The 21611-nt window shown below is 30.6% G+C and overlaps 1 protein-coding gene across 1 annotated transcript in view; it reads right to left on the bottom strand.

The window, feature by feature from the left end:
• Positions 1-21611, bottom strand: part of LOC119603018 (cGMP-dependent protein kinase, isozyme 2 forms cD4/T1/T3A/T3B) — a 99383-nt gene that overhangs the window by 38716 nt on the left and 39056 nt on the right. The window contains 1 exon segment of the mRNA XM_037954872.1: positions 15395-17220. Coding sequence (XP_037810800.1) covers positions 15395-16242 — 848 coding nt within the window. The 5' untranslated portion in view covers positions 16243-17220.

Genomic DNA, 21611 nt, shown 5'->3' with positions numbered 1-21611 from the left:
AGTGTATCTATCTATTCGTTGGCAAGGAGCCTGGTAAGTAAGTTATGAATTTAACAGTTAATATAGTCGTACCTACATATTTGCACGCTTTTGTGGTAAGTTGTGTCAAATTCTTTTTTTTTTTTTTGTCTGTTCAGTTTTTAAGTTTAAACTACATGGCACGCACACGCTTATTGTCTACCATTTATGGTTTTAATTTGTATTTGAGTTACATTTTTGAATTATAACGGCGTCGTTTTACCGCACGAAAAAAATTCTTTAAGAAATTTTAAGGAAAAAACAGCAGCCTCAAAATAATCTATTTGGAGTTTTAGCAATACTTGTTACACATTTGTTCTATGGAAATTTTTGTTAAAAATTTAGACATTTTTACTTTGATTTAAGAAACAGTTCAGCGAAACAGCTGAACTGAGTTTTCATTGCTTACAATGTTAACTTTATTATACATATTTTTTTAACCTAAACATTTCAATTATAATTGTATGTGAGTTGCATGTACGTTTAGGCGATATTTTATAAAAATAAACTTGATTTAAATTTTACAAAAATTAAAAATAAAAAGTTTAACATATACACGTAGTTTAACGTATAAACTCTCACATATTTGTAGTTTTAGTTGTGCCAGGAAAATAAACTCCAAGAACTTGTCAACGTTTAAAAAAATATGTATTCTAGTTATATTTATGTATCTTATTTAGGGCATCCAAAGATTAACAATTAATAAAAAAATCAAAGTTGCACAAATAAAGCTAACATTTTTTGATCTACCCAAGAGCCCAATTGTTTGTAATCTGGCTCCTCGTCGTATAGTTTAGTCTATAGTTTAGTCTATAGTCTAGTCCATAGTCTAGTCCATAGTCTAGTCCATAGTCTAGTCCATAGTCTAGTCTATAGTCTAGTCCATAGTCCTAGTCCTATAGTCTAGTCTATAGTCTAGTCTATAGTCTAGTCTATAGTCTAGTCTATAGTCTAGTCTATAGTCTAGTCTATAGTCCTAGTCTATCTATAGTCTAGTCTATAGTCTAGTCTATAGTCTAGTCTATAGTCTAGTCTATGTCTAGGTCTATAGGTCTAGTCCTATAGTTTAGTCTACAGTCTAGTCTATAGTTTTAGTCATATAGTCTAGTCTATAGTTTAGTCTATAGTCTAGTCTATAGTCTAGTCTATAGTCTAGTCTATAGTCTAGTCTATAGTCTAGTCTAGTCTAGTCTAAGTCTAGTCTATAGTCTAGTCTATAGTCTAGTCTATAGTCTAGTCATAGTCTAGTCTTAGTCTAGTCTATAGTCTAGTCTATAGTCTAGTCTATAGTCTAGTCTATAGTCTAGTCTATAGTCTAGTCTATAGTCTAGTCTATAGTCTAGTCTATAGTCTAGTCTATAGTCTAGTCTATAGTCTAGTCTATAGTCTAGTCTATAGTCTAGTCTATAGTCTAGTCTATAGTCTAGTCTATAGTCTAGTCTATAGTCTAGTCTATTCTAGTCTAGTCTATCTCTAGTCTATAGTCTAGTCTATAGTCTAGTCTATAGTCTAGTCTATAGTCTAGTCTATAGTCTAGTCTATAGTCTAGTCTATAGTCTAGTCTATAGTCTAGTCTATAGTCTAGTCTATAGTCTAGTCTATAGTCTATAGTCTAGTCTATAGTCTAGTCTATAGTCTAGTCTATAGTCTAGTCTATAGTCTAGTCTATAGTCTAGTCTATAGTCTAGTCTATAGTCTAGTCTATAGTCTAGTCTATAGTCTAGTCTATAGTCTAGTCTACAGTCTAGTCTATAGTCTAGTCTATAGTCTAGTCTATAGTCTAGTCTATAGTCTAGTCTATAGTCTAGTCTAGTCTATAGTCTAGTCTATAGTCTAGTCTATAGTCTAGTCTATAGTCTAGTCTATAGTCTAGTCTATAGTCTAGTCTATAGTCTAGTCTATAGTCTAGTCTATAGTCTAGTCTATAGTCTAGTCTATAGTCTAGTCTATAGTCTAGTCTATAGTCTAGTCTATAGTCTAGTCTATAGTCTAGTCTATAGTCTAGTCTATAGTCTAGTCTATAGTCTAGTCTATAGTCTAGTCTATAGTCTAGTCTATAGTCTAGTCTATAGTCTAGTCTATAGTCTAGTCTATAGTCTAGTCTATAGTCTAGTCTATAGTCTAGTCTATAGTCTAGTCTATAGTCTAGTCTATAGTCTAGTCTATAGTCTAGTCTATAGTCTAGTCTATAGTCTAGTCTTATCTAGTCTATAGTCTAGTCTATAGTCTAGTCTATAGTCTATAGTCTAGTCTATAGTCTAGTCTATAGTCTAGTCTATAGTCTAGTCTATAGTCTAGTCTATAGTCTAGTCTATAGTCTAGTCTATAGTCTAGTCTATAGTCTAGTCTATAGTCTAGTCTATAGTCTAGTCTATAGTCTAGTCTATAGTCTAGTCTATAGTCTAGTCTATAGTCTAGTCTAGTCTATAGTCTAGTCTATAGTCTAGTCTATAGTCTAGTCTATAGTCTAGTCTATAGTCTAGTCTATATTCTAGTCTATAGTCTAGTCTATATTCTAGTCTATAGTCTAGTCTATAGTCTAGTCTATAGTCTAGTTTATAGTCTAGTCTATAGTCTAGTCTATAGTCTAGTCTATAGTCTAGTCTATAGTCTAGTCTATAGTCTAGTCTATAGTCTAGTCTATAGTCTAGTCTATAGTCTAGTCTATAGTCTAGTCTATAGTCTAGTCTATAGTCTAGTCTATAGTCTAGTCTATAGTCTAGTATAGTCTAGTCTATAGTCTAGTCTATAGTCTATAGTCTAGTCTATAGTCTAGTCATAGGCTAGTCTATAGTACAGTCTATGATAAAGTTTTATGTCCACATTTTCCGGAAAATTAAAAAAATTTAAATTGAACACCCTACTATCTATTTTTATCTAATCTCATAGTACACTAGAGATTTGTTCACTAAATGTTTATAAAAAAAAAATATTCATATTTTATGTGAGTTATTTATAATTTTCATTTTTAATCAACAGTTTTTTTTTTTTTTTTGCACCACATACCGATATTATTATTTTAACAATTTTATGATGTTGGTGTGATAGATAGAGTGAAATATTTGTTATAAAATTAATACTGAAACATGGGACATTACATAGATCAATAAAAACATTAAATAAATAATTAACATTACGACTAGGACTATTAACGATATAAATAAACATAGAAAATCATTAGTAAATATTCAAGACAATATGACGCGATTATATGTTATACAAAGTGTCATTTACAAGATAAAATATTGTTGCAATCGAATCTTTTACGACGCTACACTACCATTAACAAGTAAAGTAAACGATTAATGTTTACAATTGAGAATCAGCCAAACGAGTTAATTTTGAAGTGGGACATTTTTTAAATTAGTCAAACCATTAAAACACAAACTTTAATTAAAAGACATTTTTTAAATTAGTCAAACTATTAAAAAACAAACTCTAATTAAAAGAAATAAAAAAAACGAGTAAGAGTGTTATAATCGGCTACGACGAATCTAATATGCCCAAAACCAAAACTATAGTCTAGTCTATAGTCAAGTCCCTAGTCTAGTCTTCAGTATAGTCTTTCGTCTAGTCATTAGTCTAGTCTTTGGTCTAGTCTTTAGTCTAGTCTACTCTCAAATCCATCCGGATTTTAGTAAGAATTTACTCAAATATTTTTTTAAATATCTTGACAAAATTTATTTTGTTGACAAGCTTTTGAAAGAAAAATAACATAAATAATTATGTTTTTTTCACAAAATGTTAACACATGTTCGACCACTGTGTGTTATAAGATACATTGATAAATAGGTTGTAAAATATTTTCTAAGGTGCAGTTGTGTATGATAAGAGAGAAAGAAAAAATGTTAATATAATAATAAAATATACAGTTTTAATTAAAATTAAAAAGCGTTTATTTTATATAAATATTTTTAGTAATAAAAACAAAAACAAAAACGGCATTAAAAACCTTCAATTCAATTACTTCCTAATGACTTATTAATAATGTCATATACGTTCTGTAATAAAATAAAGCAAATTTATTTTAAACAATTTCAATAAATTTCCTTTAGACTTTTTTTCTATTTTTTTTATTAAACATAAAAAAATGGCCAAGACACAGTCTCAACGCTAGCGGGACAAATATTTTTTATATATAAAAAACTTTGATCAAACGATTAAGAGAAAAACAACATTTGGCAAACTGGTTGAGCTTAATCTCCTATGATTTAGTGTAGATCATAAACACTTTTCGTGGACATAGAAATTAATCTTGAGTTGAAATTACTTTTTTATCTTAAAACCCCAAGACACCACACACATGTTATAGGCAAATGGGCTTTACGTTATTCAAAAAGAAACTGAATAAATAGCCTGTTATTATTAAGGATATTCTGTTGAATTGTTGTGAAAATTGTTACAAAAAATTTCATAAATAATTCATAGCTGTTGTATATCATAATATGTATGTATGTATATTGTTAGATAGACGATAATTTTAGAACTCCTGTGGAGGTGTGGTTTTGTTAAATTGACTTTTAGTGGTCAATTTTAATTTAAAAGTGATCATATGAGCTAATATTTTTTGGCACCCTACTGCCACTGACAACAATGAAAAAAACTGATTTAAAAAATGTGGGAGAAAAAGATTTAAAACATCTCAGTAACAGATTACGAAATGATTACAATAGAGAGTTTATTACGGCGTCCAGAGTCCTCACTTTTCGAACACAACATCAAAAAAACTCCCTTTAAAAGAACATAAAGCCTCCTGTAGAAGACATTTTGGAACTAATATAGACACAAGGTAATATTGAAATAGATGAGCTCTTGAACTACTTTTGAAGTTAGTAACTAACTAACTAACTAACTACTAACTAACTAACTAACTAACTAACTAACTAACTAACTAACTAACTAACTAACTAACTAACTACTAACTACTAACTAACTAACTACTAACTAACTAACTAACTAACTACTAACTAACTAACTACTAACTAACTAACTACTAACTAACTAACTAACTAACTAACTAACTAACTAACTAACTAACTAACTAACTAACTAACTAACTAACTAACTAACTAACTAACTAACTAACTAACTAACTAACTACTAACTACTAACTAACTAACTAACTAACTAACTACTAACTAACTACTAACTAACTAACTAACTAACTAACTAACTAACTAACTAACTAACTAACTAACTAACTAACTAACTAACTAACTAACTAACTAACTAACTAACTAACTAACTAACTAACTAACTAACTAACTAACTAACTAACTAACTAACTAACTAACTAACTAACTAACTAACTAACTAACTAACTAACTAACTAACTAACTAACTAACTAACTAACTAACTAACTAACTAACTAACTAACTAACTAACTAACTAACTAACTAACTACTAACTAACTAACTAACTAACTAACTAACTAACTAACTAACTAACTAACTAACTAACTAACTAACTAACTAACTAACTAACTAACTACTAACTAACTAACTAACTAACTAACTAACTACTAACTAACTAACTAACTACTAACTAACTAACTAACTAACTAACTAACTAACTAACTACTAACTAACTAACTAACTAACTAACTAACTAACTAACTAACTAACTAACTAACTAACTAACTAACTAACTAACTAACTACTAACTAACTAACTACTAACTAACTAACTAACTAACTAACTAACTAACTAACTAACTACTAACTAACTAACTAACTAACTAACTAACTAACTAACTAACTAACTAACTACTAACTAACTAACTAACTAACTAACTAACTAACTAACTAACTAACTAACTAACTAACTAACTAACTAACTAACTAACTAACTAACTAACTAACTAACTAACTACTAACTAACTACTAACTAACTAACTAACTACTAACTAACTAACTAACTAACTAACTAACTAACTAACTACTAACTAACTAACTAACTAACTAACTAACTAACTAACTAACTAACTAACTAACTAACTAACTAACTAACTAACTAACTAACTAACTAACTACTAACTAACTACTACTAACTAACTAACTAACTAACTAACTAACTAACTACTAACTAACTAACTAACTAACTACTAACTAACTAACTAACTAACTAACTAACTAACTAACTAACTAACTAACTAACTACTAACTAACTAACTAACTAACTAACTAACTAACTAACTAACTAACTAACTAACTAACTAACTAACTACTAACTAACTACTACTAACTAACTAACTAACTAACTAACTAACTAACTAACTAACTACCTAACTAACTAACTAACTAACTAACTAACAACTAACTACTAACTAACTAACTAACTAACTAACTAACTAACTACTAACTAACTAACTAACTAACTAACTAACTAACTAACTAACTAACTAACTAACTAACTAACTAACTAACTAACTAACTAACTAACTAACTAACTAACTACTAACTAACTAACTAACTAACTAACTAACTAAACTAACGAACTAACTAACTAACTAACTACTAACTAACTAACTAACTAACTAACTAACTACTAACTAACTACTAACTAACTACTAACTAACTAACTAACTAACTAACTAACTAACTAACTAACTAACTAACTAACTAACTAACTAACTACTAACTAACTAACTAACTAACTAACTAACTAACTAACTAACTAACTAACTAACTAACTAACTAACTAACTTAAGCTAACTAACTAACTACTAACTAACTAACTAACTAACTAACTAACTAACTACTAACTAACTACTAACTAACTACCTAACTAACTAACTAACTAACTAACTAACTAACTAACTAACTAACTAACTACTAACTAACTAACTAACTAACTAACAACTAACTAACTAACTAAAACAAACTAACTACTAACTAACTAACTACTAACAACTAACTACGAACTAACTAACTTACTAACTAACTAACTAACTCACTAACTAACTAACTAACTAACTCACTAACTAACTAACTAACTAACTTACTTACTAACGAAAAATAAAGAAGATATGGCAAAAGTTTCACGTTTATTTGAAAGTCGCCAGTGTGGACTCAGATGACACACACCGATTTTAAAAATAAAAATGTCTTGGCGATCCTGATTTGGATTAGGCGCACCTCAATCTTTAGAAAATTATAATTTAGCCTCTGGGATAAAATTTGTTGGCACCATGTCTCAAATCTCTTCAGAAAATCGAGCTTATACTAATCTATTAACTTACCATGTCTATTGATTAGTCCATAGTCTATTGATTAGTCCATAGACTAGTATATGAACTAGTACGTGGATAAATCTATAGCTTAATCTATAACCTGGTCTATTGACTAGACTTGTAACTAGTCAATTAGCTAGTATATTATCGAGTCTAGTTAACTAAATAGTTTTTGGTATAGTCCATAGAATAGTCTGTGGACCAGTCTATGAAATAATCTATTGATTAGTGTTTAGACTAGTCTATTGACTAAGCTGTCTATTGACTAAGTGAACTTCTCTAGTCTGTAAACTAATATATTGACTAACCGGTGGACTAGTATATTGATTCGTCTTTAGATTAGTCTTTAGTCTAGTCTATTGACGGGTCTGTAGACTAGTTTCTTGAATAGTCTGTGGTCCAGTCTATGAACTATTCAATAAGCTATTATGTATATGGAATTTTCTCTAAACAAGCCTGTTGATTTCCTGTATACTAATCTATAGAATAATGTAGAATGGTGTATCGATTAATCGGTGAACTCGTCTATAGACTAGTTTATAGTCTATGAACTAGTCTTTAAACTAGTCTATTGCCAAATCTGTGGACTAATGTATTAAATAGTCTATGGACCACTCTGTGAACTAGTAAACTGGTTAGACAACTAATCTATTGACTTATCTTTTGACTAGTATATTGGTTAGTCCATGATGAATGTTTTAATAAACACATACATATTTATGGATCAATTTTAAATCATAACTTAAAATAACCAACATCTTCATTGACAAATCCAACAAAAGTGTTGGACAACTTTCATTTAGCCTTTAAGGCAAAAAATTACTTGTTGATCTACTATAATTTATGGCAAAATGTGTGTGAATTTGTACTCGACCTAACTACGAAAAACTTCCAACAAATACATAACCATATCACATATCAGTTAAACTATATATGCGGGTCGATTTTGATGTTAAATTTAACTGCAATTTTTAAATGAAATATTAACACTGTGCCCGTCAACTGCTGTTATTTTTCCAGCAATATAAGTTTTATGATTTATATGCACAAAATATGTCGCAATTATGTCCTGAGGACAAGTCTAAACACATCTGGACGTTATTGAGTAGAATAGGGAAAACAAACTTGATTTGAAACTCTACCACTGTTATAACACACAAACATATGACTCAGTACCCGGACATTTGTATAATATTTATTTCAATTTTTATTAACCGTAAAACAGAATGTGCATCAAATAGATTAAACACACATAGAGACTGGAAATTGAATTTACTTAATAATCATCTTTAAATGAATATTTGTCCACGTGTCTCTCGACAAAAAAAATATCCGCCTTTGTCATTTTATTTACCTTGGCAACATTGACCGTCATTTTAAATACAGAGTTTTCTTTGCCTTGCGTCCAACTGTCAAAATTATTTGTTTACGCACGAAATATTGATCTTTTAAGAGTCCAAACAAAAAAAAAAATCATATGAAAAACAAATAAATAAAGAAAAATGTCTTTAAAAATCGTATTAAGTATTTATGAGTAGTATTCATTTGATTAATACGCCTGTAATAAAAAAAATCAATTTGCAAGTGTCAAATTTATTACAAATACAAATAAATAAATAAATAATTTATAGACACAGTCATACAGTGACGTTAACAGACAGACAGACAAACAAACAGTCACTACTACACTCATGCCAGATCATACAGCGAGACAGATGGACGGACAGCCCTGAACGGTGTGAAACTTTAACACAAAAATAGTTTTTGACGGTATAAGAAAAACGTCACGTCAAAATACGTTTATACATAAATATTTGACACTTAATTCAATTTTTGCTAACTATTGATTGTTTACTTTTTTCATTCGTTTCAATTTGATTTGAATTTTTTTCTTTTGTATTTTAAAATTTAAATTTGAAAGGGAGGAGGTTCAATTACGCAATTTGAGAGCAATTTATGTTTTTAAAAGTCTAATAAGAAAACTGCAATAGATGGAAGAATGGTTTAGCTAGATGTGACGTTTGAAAATACTTAGTTTTGAAAATGAAATGTTTTAGTTTTTTTATTTTTTCAATACAAATCACTTGTTGACAGACAGGGTGTGTGGACGCCTACATGCTGTTTGCGCTTTGAGTTTGAGTGTTTCTTTATTTAGGCACTTAAATTACACTGAGCAACAAAATTTGAAAAATGTTGATGTACATTTCCGAATCTGAATCTGGTTTTAATCATATTTTCGACTAGACTAGACTATAGACTAGACTATAGACTAGACTATAGACTAGACTATAGACTAGACTATAGACTAGACTATAGACTAGACTATAGACTAGACTATAGACTAGACTATAGACTAGACTATAGACTAGACTATAGACTAGACTATAGACTAGACTATAGACTAGACTATAGACTAGACTATAGAGACTAGACTATAGACTAGACTATAGACTAGACTATAGACTAGACTATAGACTAGACTATAGACTAGACTATAGACTAGACTATAGACTAGACTATAGACTAGACTATAGACTAGACTATAGACTAGACTATAGACTAGACTATAGACTAGACTATAGACTAGACTATAGACTAGACTATAGACTAGACTATAGACTAGACTATAGACTAGACTATAGACTAGACTATAGACTAGACTATAGACTAGACTATAGACTAGACTATAGACTAGACTATAGACTAGACTATAGACTAGACTAGACTAGACTATAGACTAGACTATAGACTAGACTATAGACTAGACTATAGACTAGACTATAGACTAGACTATAGACTAGACTATAGACTAGACTATAGACTATAGACTAGACTATAGACTATAGACTAGACTATAGACTAGACTATAGACTAGACTATAGACTAGACTATAGACTAGACTATAGACTAGACTATAGACTAGACTATAGACTAGACTATAGACTAGACTATAGACTAGACTATAGACTAGACTATAGACTAGACTATAGACTAGACTAGACTATAGACTAGACTATAGACTAGACTATAGACTAGACTATAGACTAGACTATAGACTAGACTATAGACTAGACTATAGACTAGACTATAGACTAGACTATAGACTAGACTATAGACTAGAGACTAGACTATAGACTAGACTATAGACTAGACTATAGACTAGACTATAGACTAGACTATAGACTAGACTATAGACTAGACTAGACTAGACTATAGACTAGACTATAGACTAGACTATAGACTAGACTATAGACTAGACTATAGACTAGACTATAGACTAACTATAGACTAGACTATAGACTAGACTATAGACTAGACTATAGACTAGACTATAGACTAGACTATAGACTAGACTATAGACTAGACTATAGACTAGACTAGCTAGACTATAGACTATAGACTAGACTATAGACTAGACATAGACTAGACTATAGACTAGACTATAGACTAGACTATAGACTAGACTATAGACTAGACTATAGACTAGACTATAGACTAGACTATAGACTAGACTATAAACTAGACTATAGACTAGACTATAGGCTAGACTATAGACTAGACTATAGACTAGACTATAGGCTAGACTATAGACTAGACTATAGACTAGACTATAGACTAGACTATAGACTAGACTATAGACTAGACTATAGACTAGACTATAGACTAGACTATAGACTAGACTATGACTAGACTATAGACTAGACTATAGACTAGACTATAGACTAGACTATAGACTAGACTATAGACTAGACTATAGACTAGACTATAGACTAGACTATAGACTGTATAGACTATACTACTATACTAGACTATAGACTATAGACTAGACTATAGACTAGACTATAGACTAGACTATAGACTAGACTATAGACTATTCTATAGACTAGACTATAGACTAGACTATAGACTAGACTATAGACTAGACTATAGACTAGACCATAGACTAGACTATAGACTAGACTATAGACTAGACTATAGACTAGACTATAGACTAGAATATAGACTAGACTATAGACTAGACTAGACTACAGACTACACTATAGACTAGACTATAGACTACACTATAGACTAGACTATAGACTACACTAGACTATAGACTATTCACTAGACTATAGACTAAGAATATACTATAGACTAGACTAGCCAGATACTCAACGCTGCTCACAGTTTACATACTTTGGTCTATGAGTTTCAATTCTTTTCAAATTTTGTTGGCCGGTGTTATTGTAAACATTTTGCAAATAGAAAGAACGATCTGTATAGATCAATGAATGAATGACTGACTGCACAAATGTATAGACGGATGAGTGAATGAATGAATTTAGATGACTAGAAAAAAGTATGCGCTTATAATGATGGTAATTAATAATAATAAAAACACCAAATAGCTGTCTGTAAATTGTGTGTTTGATGTGAAGTTAATTGCTTTGGCAGGTACATATCTAAATAAAATTATCATTAAACTAAATAAAGAATTATGATGGTATTTATGGTAAATTTGCAGTTAAATGACTACTTGTAGGTAGTTATAATGGTATTGTTAAAAAGGAAGTGAAATAATAGAAATTAAATACATAATTCGAATTCTTTAGGAAGGTAAGTACACAGTATATAAATATATAATAAGTTACATTTATGATCATATTATCATATTTCATATTATGTTATTAGTTATAAAAATGTAAGAACATCAAATTAAGAAAATTTCATAATATATATGAAATGTTTCATTATATTTATGAAAAAATATGAACTGAATTCATGATAGTTTATAAGAAAATAAAAAGTTAATCACTAAAATCCCATTTTTAATAAAATCAGTTTTTCAGTATTACACTCTCCTTCTAGGACATTGTCATATTACAGTTAGGTGTTATAACTAGAAACAAGCCCTACCCTCAAAAAACAAGCACCCGAGTTCACTTCCTCTCCTGCACTATAATTATTATATGTATTAATGGAATAAACGAAAACAATTTGTTTATAACTATTATTAATTAATGTTTTTTTTAATTAATACAATAATAACAATAAATTATTGGTATTTATAAAAAACGTAAACTTAGACAATTACAACTGAAAGACTGATCATAAGAAAGCTAATAATAGTTATTAACAATTAATACAGCGAGATAATAATTATTAAGTATCAACAAAAAAAAAAGCATTAAAAATTTACAAATTGTGTTTTTATTCGTAAACTTTTATCAAAGATTATATATAATCTAGTCTATAGTCTAGTCTATAGTCTAGTCTATAGTCTAGTCTATAGTCTAGTCTATAGTCTAGTCTATAGTCTAGTCTATAGTCTAGTCTATAGTCTAGTCTATAGTCTAGTCTATAGTCTAGTCTATAGTCTAGTCTATAGTCTAGTCTATAGTCTAGTCTATAGTCTAGTCTATAGTCTAGTCTATATTCTAGTCTATAGTCTAGTCTATAGTCTAGTAGTCTAGTCTATAGTCTAGTCTAGAGTTAAGTCTATAGTCTAGTCTAGAGTTTAGTCTATAGTCTAGTCTATAGTCTAGTCTATAGTCTAGTCTATAGTCTAGTCTATAGTCTAGTCTATAGTCTAGTCTATAGTCTAGTCTATAGTCTAGTCTATAGTCTAGTCTATAGTCTAGTCTATAGTCTAGTCTATAGTCTAGTCTATAGTCTAGTCTATAGTCTAGTCTATAGTCTAGTCTATAGTCTAGTCTATAGTCTAGTCTAGTCTATAGTCTAGTCTAGTCTAGTCTAGTCTATAGTCTAGTCTATAGTCTAGTCTATAGTCTAGTCTAGTCTATAGTCTAGTCTATAGTCTAGTCTATAGTCTAGTCTATAGTCTAGTCTATAGTCTAGTCTATAGTCTAGTCTATAGTCTAGTCTATAGTCTAGTCTATAGTCTAGTCTATAGTCTAGTCTATAGTCTAGTCTATAGTCTAGTCTATAGTCTAGTCTATAGTCTAGTCTATAGTCTAGTCTATAGTCTAGTCTATAGTCTAGTCTATAGTCTAGTCTATAGTCTAGTCTATAGTCTAGTCTATAGTCTAGTCTATAGTCTAGTCTATAGTCTAGTCTATAGTCTAGTCTATAGTCTAGTCTATAGTCTAGTCTATAGTCTAGTCTATAGTCTAGTCTATAGTCTAGTCTATAGTCTAGTCTATAGTCTAGTCTATAGTCTAGTCTATAGTCTAGTCTATAGTCTAGTCTATAGTCTAGTCTATAGTCTAGTCTATAGTCTGTCTATAGTCTAGTCTATAGTCTAGTCTATAGTCTAGTCTATAGTCTAGTCTATAGTCTAGTCTATAGTCTAGTCTATAGTCTAGTCTATAGTCTAGTCTATAGTCTAGTCTATAGTCTAGTCTATAGTCTAGTCTATAGTCTAGTCTATAGTCTAGTCTATAGTCTAGTCTATAGTCTAGTCTATAGTCTAGTCTATAGTCTAGTCTATAGTCTAGTCTATAGTCTAGTCTATAGTCTAGTCTATAGTCTAGTCTATAGTCTAGTCTATAGTCTAGTCTATAGTCTAGTCTATAGTCTAGTCTATAGTCTAGTCTATAGTCTAGTCTATAGTCTAGTCTATAGTCTAGTCTATAGTCTATATAGTCTAGTCTATAGTCTAGTCTATAGTCTAGTCTATAGTCTAGTCTATAGTCTAGTCTATAGTCTAGTCTATAGTCTAGTCTATAGTCTAGTCTATAGTCTAGTCTATAGTCTAGTCTATAGTCTAGTCTATAGTCTAGTCTATAGTCTAGTCTATAGTCTAGTCTATAGTCTAGTCTATAGTCTAGTCTATAGTCTAGTCTATAGTCTAGTCTATAGTCTAGTCTATAGTCTAGTCTATAGTCTAGTCTATAGTCTAGTCTATAGTCTAGTCTATAGTCTAGTCTATAGTCTAGTCTATAGTCTAGTCTATAGTCTAGTCTATAGTCTAGTCTATAGTCTAGTCTATAGTCTAGTCTATAGTCTAGTCTATAGTCTAGTCTATAGTCTAGTCTATAGTCTAGTCTATAGTCTAGTCTATAGTCTAGTCTATAGTCTAGTCTATAGTCTAGTCTGATAGTCTAGTCTATAGTCTAGTCTATAGTCTAGTCTATAGTCTAGCCTATAGTCTAGTTTATAGTCTAAGTCTTAGTCTAGTCTATAGTCTAATTTATATAGTCTAGCTTAAAAATAGTTATTATTATTTTAAAGCCAAAGGCAGCTGTTATAAATCAGTACTATTTCAAAAGTTCGACTTCCATGCCTGGCATCAAAGTTTAGGCTAGTGGCAAAGGTTCCTCGAAAACTCTATTGAATTACTTCAGATATAACAAGGTTTCAGAGAACAGTTCTAGAAGTTCCATGGATGACATTCCAGAATCTGAAGTTCTTTTGTTTGCTTTAGTTCTAGAACTAGTTATTTTACGCGAGTAGTATTAATAGTAGAAACAAAATAAAATAATTTCGAAAATTTTTCAAAATCACAACACTTTTTTATATACCGACTATAATGCATAATAAATCTAATGGAAAAGAAGCAAAATATATATAAATAATTGTGAGGAAGTTAAATTAATTAAAAATATAAACATATGGTTAGAATTGAAAAACGAAAATGAGATTTCTTTTTAAACAAATAAACATTTTAAAAGAAAATTAAATACAAAATAATATTATGTATGTGTGTTTGTTTGGATGAAGGTATATTTTGAATTATTTGCTAATATGATTCAAAACAATTGAATATTTTTTTTTTGTTTTTTTAGTTCCAACAAATAGAAAAATCTTAGAAAATAAAAAAAATTGTGTGCGGCGAAATGAAAATACCTCAAAAAAAACATAAATAGAAAAAACTCGTGTGTTGTGGTTTTTTGCTTAAAATGTTCAAGTATATAGTAAAGATTGAGATTTTCAAAAAAAATAAACTGAATAAACTGAATATAGTTATATTTTGTATATTTTTCTGGATATTTTAGGTGACTTTCAGATTTTGGGTTAAAGTTAAGGGTACTTTTAAAATTCTTTTATAAAAAGATTTGATAAATTTGATTGTTTAAAGCAAAGTTCAGACTCTTTAAATGTTTTTAAAAATCTTATAAGAAATAATTGGACTAATGGGTTTAACTAATTTCAGACTCCTTTACTATAATAATAAAACTAAGAAAATTTCTGAATTCTACTCACTTGTCATCCTTATCGTATTTGGGAAACGTGACATTATCCAATAGTACAGATGATTCACTCTGAGGCTCAGCTGATATACCCTGAGCGCGTTGACGCTGAAACGATTGACCAGATTTACGAACACCACCGGCGGCTACAGCACCACCACTACCCACACCACCACACGGCGTTGTAGCGCCACTGCGCGAAAACGGAAAGACACTCTGAAATTTATCCAAATGAGATTTAAGTTCAGCTATTTCCGTATCCTTGTATTGTAAAGCACGTTGCATTTCTTGGATTTTGAGATCCTTTGCCTGTATTATCTGTATGAGACGCTCCTCATGAGCTGTGGCCGGCACATACGAACTACTAAGCAAATTAACACCGCCAGCAGTGTGATCCATTATGGGGGCCGTATTCGTTTGATTGGATATGCAGAGACCCTGCATTTGAGCGGCCAGATTATATTTCTGTTGAGCACAATAATCAGCTGAGGGATAGACAGCTGTCTGCTGACCGGTGGGTTGTATGACTATGGGATTGCCTGAGGGCGAAGTGGCAAAGATACCCTGCGTTTGGGCCTGCAATTGCTGGTATCGTTGTTGCAGCTGTAGCTCTTGTTGGTGTAAAATATTGCGGGTTTGAAAATTTGGATCGGCGTTCAATTGTTGAGCTCCCGTCGGCACAGTGCCGTAAATAAGCGTATGTGTTAACACGTCGGCCGTATGCAAGGGCAATGATAAGCGTATGCCACCACCGGGTGTATTAGTATCTATTAGCGTGCCACTTAGCGCTGGCAAATTATTGTTGTTCACAAGACCCAGATCGGGTTGAAACTGTATGTTAGCATTCGGTTCTTGCTGCATTTTAGCTATTTTCTCTACTTTTTCGTTCAAATTGACGGCTGGACTCTCTACGTCTATGTGCTGCCGCAGTCGCGTAACTTTGTCGTTGTTGTGACGTAAGACCTTCCTATCAACGGCGTCGTCTACGTCGATATTTTCTTTGTGTTGCTGTTGCTGGCGATGATCTTGATTATTTAAATGTTCTTTTTGATCTCTTTGCTCTAACTCAGCAGCAGCATCTGCCGCCGTAGTTGTTTTTGTTGCAAATGTTGCGTCAGGTGTTTGAGTTTGTAGTTTCTCTTGTTGAGGGAAAATTTCCGCCTTTTCGCCAGAATGTTTTTCCAAAATATTTTTAGTAGACGTGGGTGTTGTTGAGTTAGTTTGTTTGCTTTCCGAAGGGAATTGATTAATAATTCACTATGACTATTTTGTGGGCTTTGCCTTCTTGTTTTTAGTTGTTCTTGCTGTTGTTGTGTTGTTGGATCTTTTAGTTCCTGACACGTTCCTTCTATATCTGTAGTATTTTTTGTTATTGAATTTTCTTGTTTATTTACGTTTCTTCTTTTATTATTATTGTTTATTAAGTGGGAATCTAAAGCATTTAATAAGGCACCATCGGTTGGTTGTTGTTGTTGTAGTGTCGCAACAGATCTGTGTTTATTTAATGTTTCAGTGATTGTTGTGGTATTACTGGTGGTAATCGGTTCTATTTCGGTTTCTGTTCTATGTCTATTTGTTGTTGTAGTTGTTGTGCAAGAAGGAGTTGTTGTAATAACATTAGTTGCTGCAATTGTTGTAATTGTTCCTGTTGTTGTTGCTGTTGTTTTATTAACATTATTTGGATTGCTGAGGTTGTGATTGGTAAATATAGCATCGTTGGCTGTATTGTCTGATGAGGCTGGCCTCTGTCTAGCGAAGCACAGCCGATCAAACAAATACGCATGCAAGCGATTTTGACGTTTAAACGCTGACAAGTTGTTTATCAACACACAACAAGCCCTGAAAAGAAAGTTAAGAATTATTTCAAATGTTATCAGTAATTTTCCTTTACATTTAAATATTTACAAATTATTTGCTATTTGACCCACATACATACTATATATATATACATATATAATGACTGTAGAAACGTTTCACTATCAGTATTTTTGTTAAAAATATTTGCCTAGCAAATTAATTAGACTGTTCTCAAGGAGAATTTTAATTTACTATATCTACTACTTTATAATTTTAAATTACCTATTGTTTAATTATTTTAATTATTTGCTAAAAATAACAACTTTAATTTGTTAAAATGTCCTCATTATTTTGTAACTGTGTCATGTTCCCATCATACTTTAATGAAAATATAAAAAAAATTAAGCCAAGCATTACACATGTCTGTCGGCATTATCTTTAATCGTTTAGGGAAAAGTACCGACATATTTTGTTTCAAAATAATTACTAAAGACAAGCTTACTCATAGGCAAAATGTCTAAATAACAAAAATTATTTAAATTAGTAGGTTTTAAGACATTAAGCACAATTGCAAATATTTAAATCTAATTTAGGTTTAATTAACAATGATTACTAATATATTATAATTTAAGCGCGATGACAGTCAGTTAGGTATTTTATTAAAATAATATTTTTAATCTTAAATTATATTTGTTAATTTTAGTATTTAATTGAAATAATTTAAACAAATGAACTTTTTAATCTTTAAATGGAAATTTGTTTGAATTAACAGCTGATAAGTTTATAGCAAGATTCTATCTAGCGAAAATGCTACAGACTAGACTATAGATAGACTAGATAGACTAGATTATAGATTATAGACTAGACTATAGACTAGACTATAGACGGACTATAGACTAGACTATAGACTAGACTATAGACTAGATAGAGACTAGACTAGACTATAGAAGACTATAGACTAGACTATAGACTAGACTATAGACTAGACTATAGACGATATAGACTAGACTATAGACTAGATATAGACTAGACTATAGACTAGACTATAGACTAGACTATAGACTAGACTATAGACTAGACTATAGACTAGACTATAGACTAGACTATAGACTAGACTAAGACTAGACTATAGGACTAGTACTATAGACTAGACTATAGACTAGACTATAGACTAGACTATAGACTAGACTATCGACTAGACTATAGACTAGACTATAGACTAGACTATAGACTAGACTATAGACTAGACTAACTTAGACTAGACTATAGACTAGACTATAGACTAGACTATAGACTAGACTATAGACTAGACCTATAAGACTAGACTATAGACTAGACTATAGACTAGACTATAGACTAGCCTATAGACTAGACTATAGTACTAGACTATAGACTAGACTATAGACTAGACTAGAGACTAGACTATAGACTAGAATAGCTACTATAGACTAGACTATAGACTAGACTATAGACTAGACTATAGAACTAGACTATAGACTAGACTATAGGACTAGACTATCGACTAAGACTATAGACTAGACTATAGACTAGCTATAGACTGACTATAGACTAGACTATAGACTAGACTATAGACTAGACTATAGACTAGACTATAGACTAGACTATAGACTAGACTATAGACTAGACTATAGACTAGACTATAGACTAGACTATAGACTAGACTATAGACTAGACTATAGACTAGACTATAGACTAGACTATAGACTAGACTATAGACTAGACTATAGACTAGACTATAGACTAGACTATAGACTAGACTATAGACTAGACTATAGACTAGACTATAGACTAGACTATAGACTAGACTATAGACTAGACTATAGACTAGACTATAGACTTCACTACAGACTAAACTATAGATTAGACTATAGACTAGACTATAGACTAGACTAAAGACTAGACTATAGAATAGACTATAGACTAGACTATAGACAAGACTATATACTAGACTATAGACTAACTATAGACTAGACTATAGACTAGACTATCGACTAGACTATAGACAAGACTATAGACTAGACTATAGACTAGACTATAGACTAGACGATAGACTAGACTATAGACTAGACTATAGAGTAGACTATAGAGTATACTATAGACTAGACTAGACTATAGACTAGACTATAGACTAGACTATAGACTAGACTAGACTATAGACTAGACTATAGACTAGACTATAGACTAGACTATAGACTAGACTATAGACTAGACCTATAGACTAACACTATAGACTAGACTATAGACTACACTATAGACTAGACTATAGACTACACTATAGACTAGGACTATAGACTACACTATAGACTAGACTATAGACTACTAACTATAGACTAGATCATAGACTAGACTATAGACTAGACTATAGACTACACTATAGACTAGACTATAGACTAGACTATAGACTAGGACTATAGACTAGACTATAGACTAGACTATAGACTAGACTATAGACTAGACTATAGAAGACCTATACCGATAGCTATAAGACTAGACTATAGACTAGACTATAGACTAGACTATAGACTAGGACTATAGACTAGACTATAGACTAGACTATAGACTAGACTATAGACTAGACTATAGACTAGACTATAGACTAGACTATAGAACTAGACTATAGACTAGACTATAGACTAGACTTATAGACTAAGACTATAGACTAGACACTATAGACTAGACTATATAGACTTAGACTATAGACTACAACATAGACTAGAACTATAGACTAGACTATAGACTACGACTTATAGACTGACACCATAGAGCCGAGAACTATAGACTAGACTATAGACTAGACTATAGACTAGACTATAGACTAGACTATAAGACTAGACGTATAGACTAGAATCTATAGACTAGACTATAATGACGAGACTATAGTACTAGACTATAGACTAGACTATAGACTAGACTATAGACTAGACTATAAGACTAGACTATAGACCTACACTATAGACTAGGACTATTGACTAGACTATTGAACTAAGACTATTGACTAGTACTATGAACTAGACTATAGACTAGACTTAGACTATATAGAAGCGCACTATTGATCTATAACATCTCTCGACAATATGTATTGATATTAAATCAAAATAAAGATTTTATATGTATTTCTATAAAAAAACTATCTATGGGTTGTATTTAAGATATTACTCTTCTGTTTTCTAAGTTAGATACAATTGAATATAGTCCCTCGATATACATTTATTATCATTGTCATATATTTTTAACAATTCATTTGAATTTGAAAACACTTTTTGGTAGGCTGACACTTGCAAATATCACCCCAAGCTAAAATTTTTTATGTTTTTATTTTAATTTTTAAAAATTATTGAACTAAAAAATAAAATGATAACCAATCGTAGACTAATAAATAAATGAACTAAACTCTGATTGGGTGCAAAGGCAACAATTATTTTTTACACCAACTAGATACTACAGCATGGCTACACGAATAATTAAAAATATAGATTCATATTTAGGGTTAGCAATATATTAACAGATTTAAATTGGTAAAAAAAAGTGGTTTAAAACACTTAAGTAAATCGTATGATTAATCTTAAAGTTCTTATAGGGTTTATACCGGAAAATAATAAATGTTAAGATCACACAAGCTTAACGCTTTAAAGCTTTGTTCAAGTACCAGCCGTGACTTTAAATCATTAAAACTTAATCGATTTAAATAATTGATAATTGATTAATCAGCTTAGACAAGAAGAAATATCAAGATGTCTTTTGCAGAAAACAAGGGACCGAACAAAAGCTTGAAAAGATCTACACTCAAAGAAAAAAATTGAGTAGTCCGTACTTAAAACAAAATTGCTTACTTTCCTTAAATCAAAATTAGAAAAGATTTTTTTTTATATAAGATTTCATATTATGCACGAAATTTTCATAAATAGTACGAAAAAATAGTCATGAATTGTTTTTCGATCTTATAGTTAAAACGCTTTCTATAAGGAAAATTAAGATCACTCCTCAAGCTCTTTATATCGAACGAATATTAACTTTTAATGCTTAAAGCTTTGTTCAAGTAGCAGCCACTTGCGATCTTAAGAGCTTGAGGTTTGATCTGAATATCATAAAAGAGTCAAGTTGGACGAGAAGAAATATCAAGATATCTTCTCCAGAATATAAGAATTGGACAAAAAGGATCTAGTTTTAGCTTTATATATAATTAATATCAATCAATTTAAAACGATTTTGTCGTTGGAGGAGTCATTTGATAGAAATGATCTGACAGGAATAGAACGGAATTGTTCTATAATCTTCAGAGAAACCAAAGAATGAGCAAGTTTTCAGTCTCCAACTGCAAAAATACAAACTGATCTAGATCCTTGAATTGAACACCCTAATACGATCAGTTGTATAATGTGAGCGTAAAGTCATTGTGTCCAAAATATATACAA

Source organism: Lucilia sericata, unplaced genomic scaffold (genome assembly GCF_015586225.1).
Source record: "Lucilia sericata isolate MDLA Ls3-8-SP2 unplaced genomic scaffold, ASM1558622v1 Contig000270F_arrow, whole genome shotgun sequence".
NCBI lineage: Eukaryota > Metazoa > Arthropoda > Insecta > Diptera > Calliphoridae > Lucilia > Lucilia sericata.
This window is presented reverse-complemented; position numbering and strand designations above follow the sequence as displayed.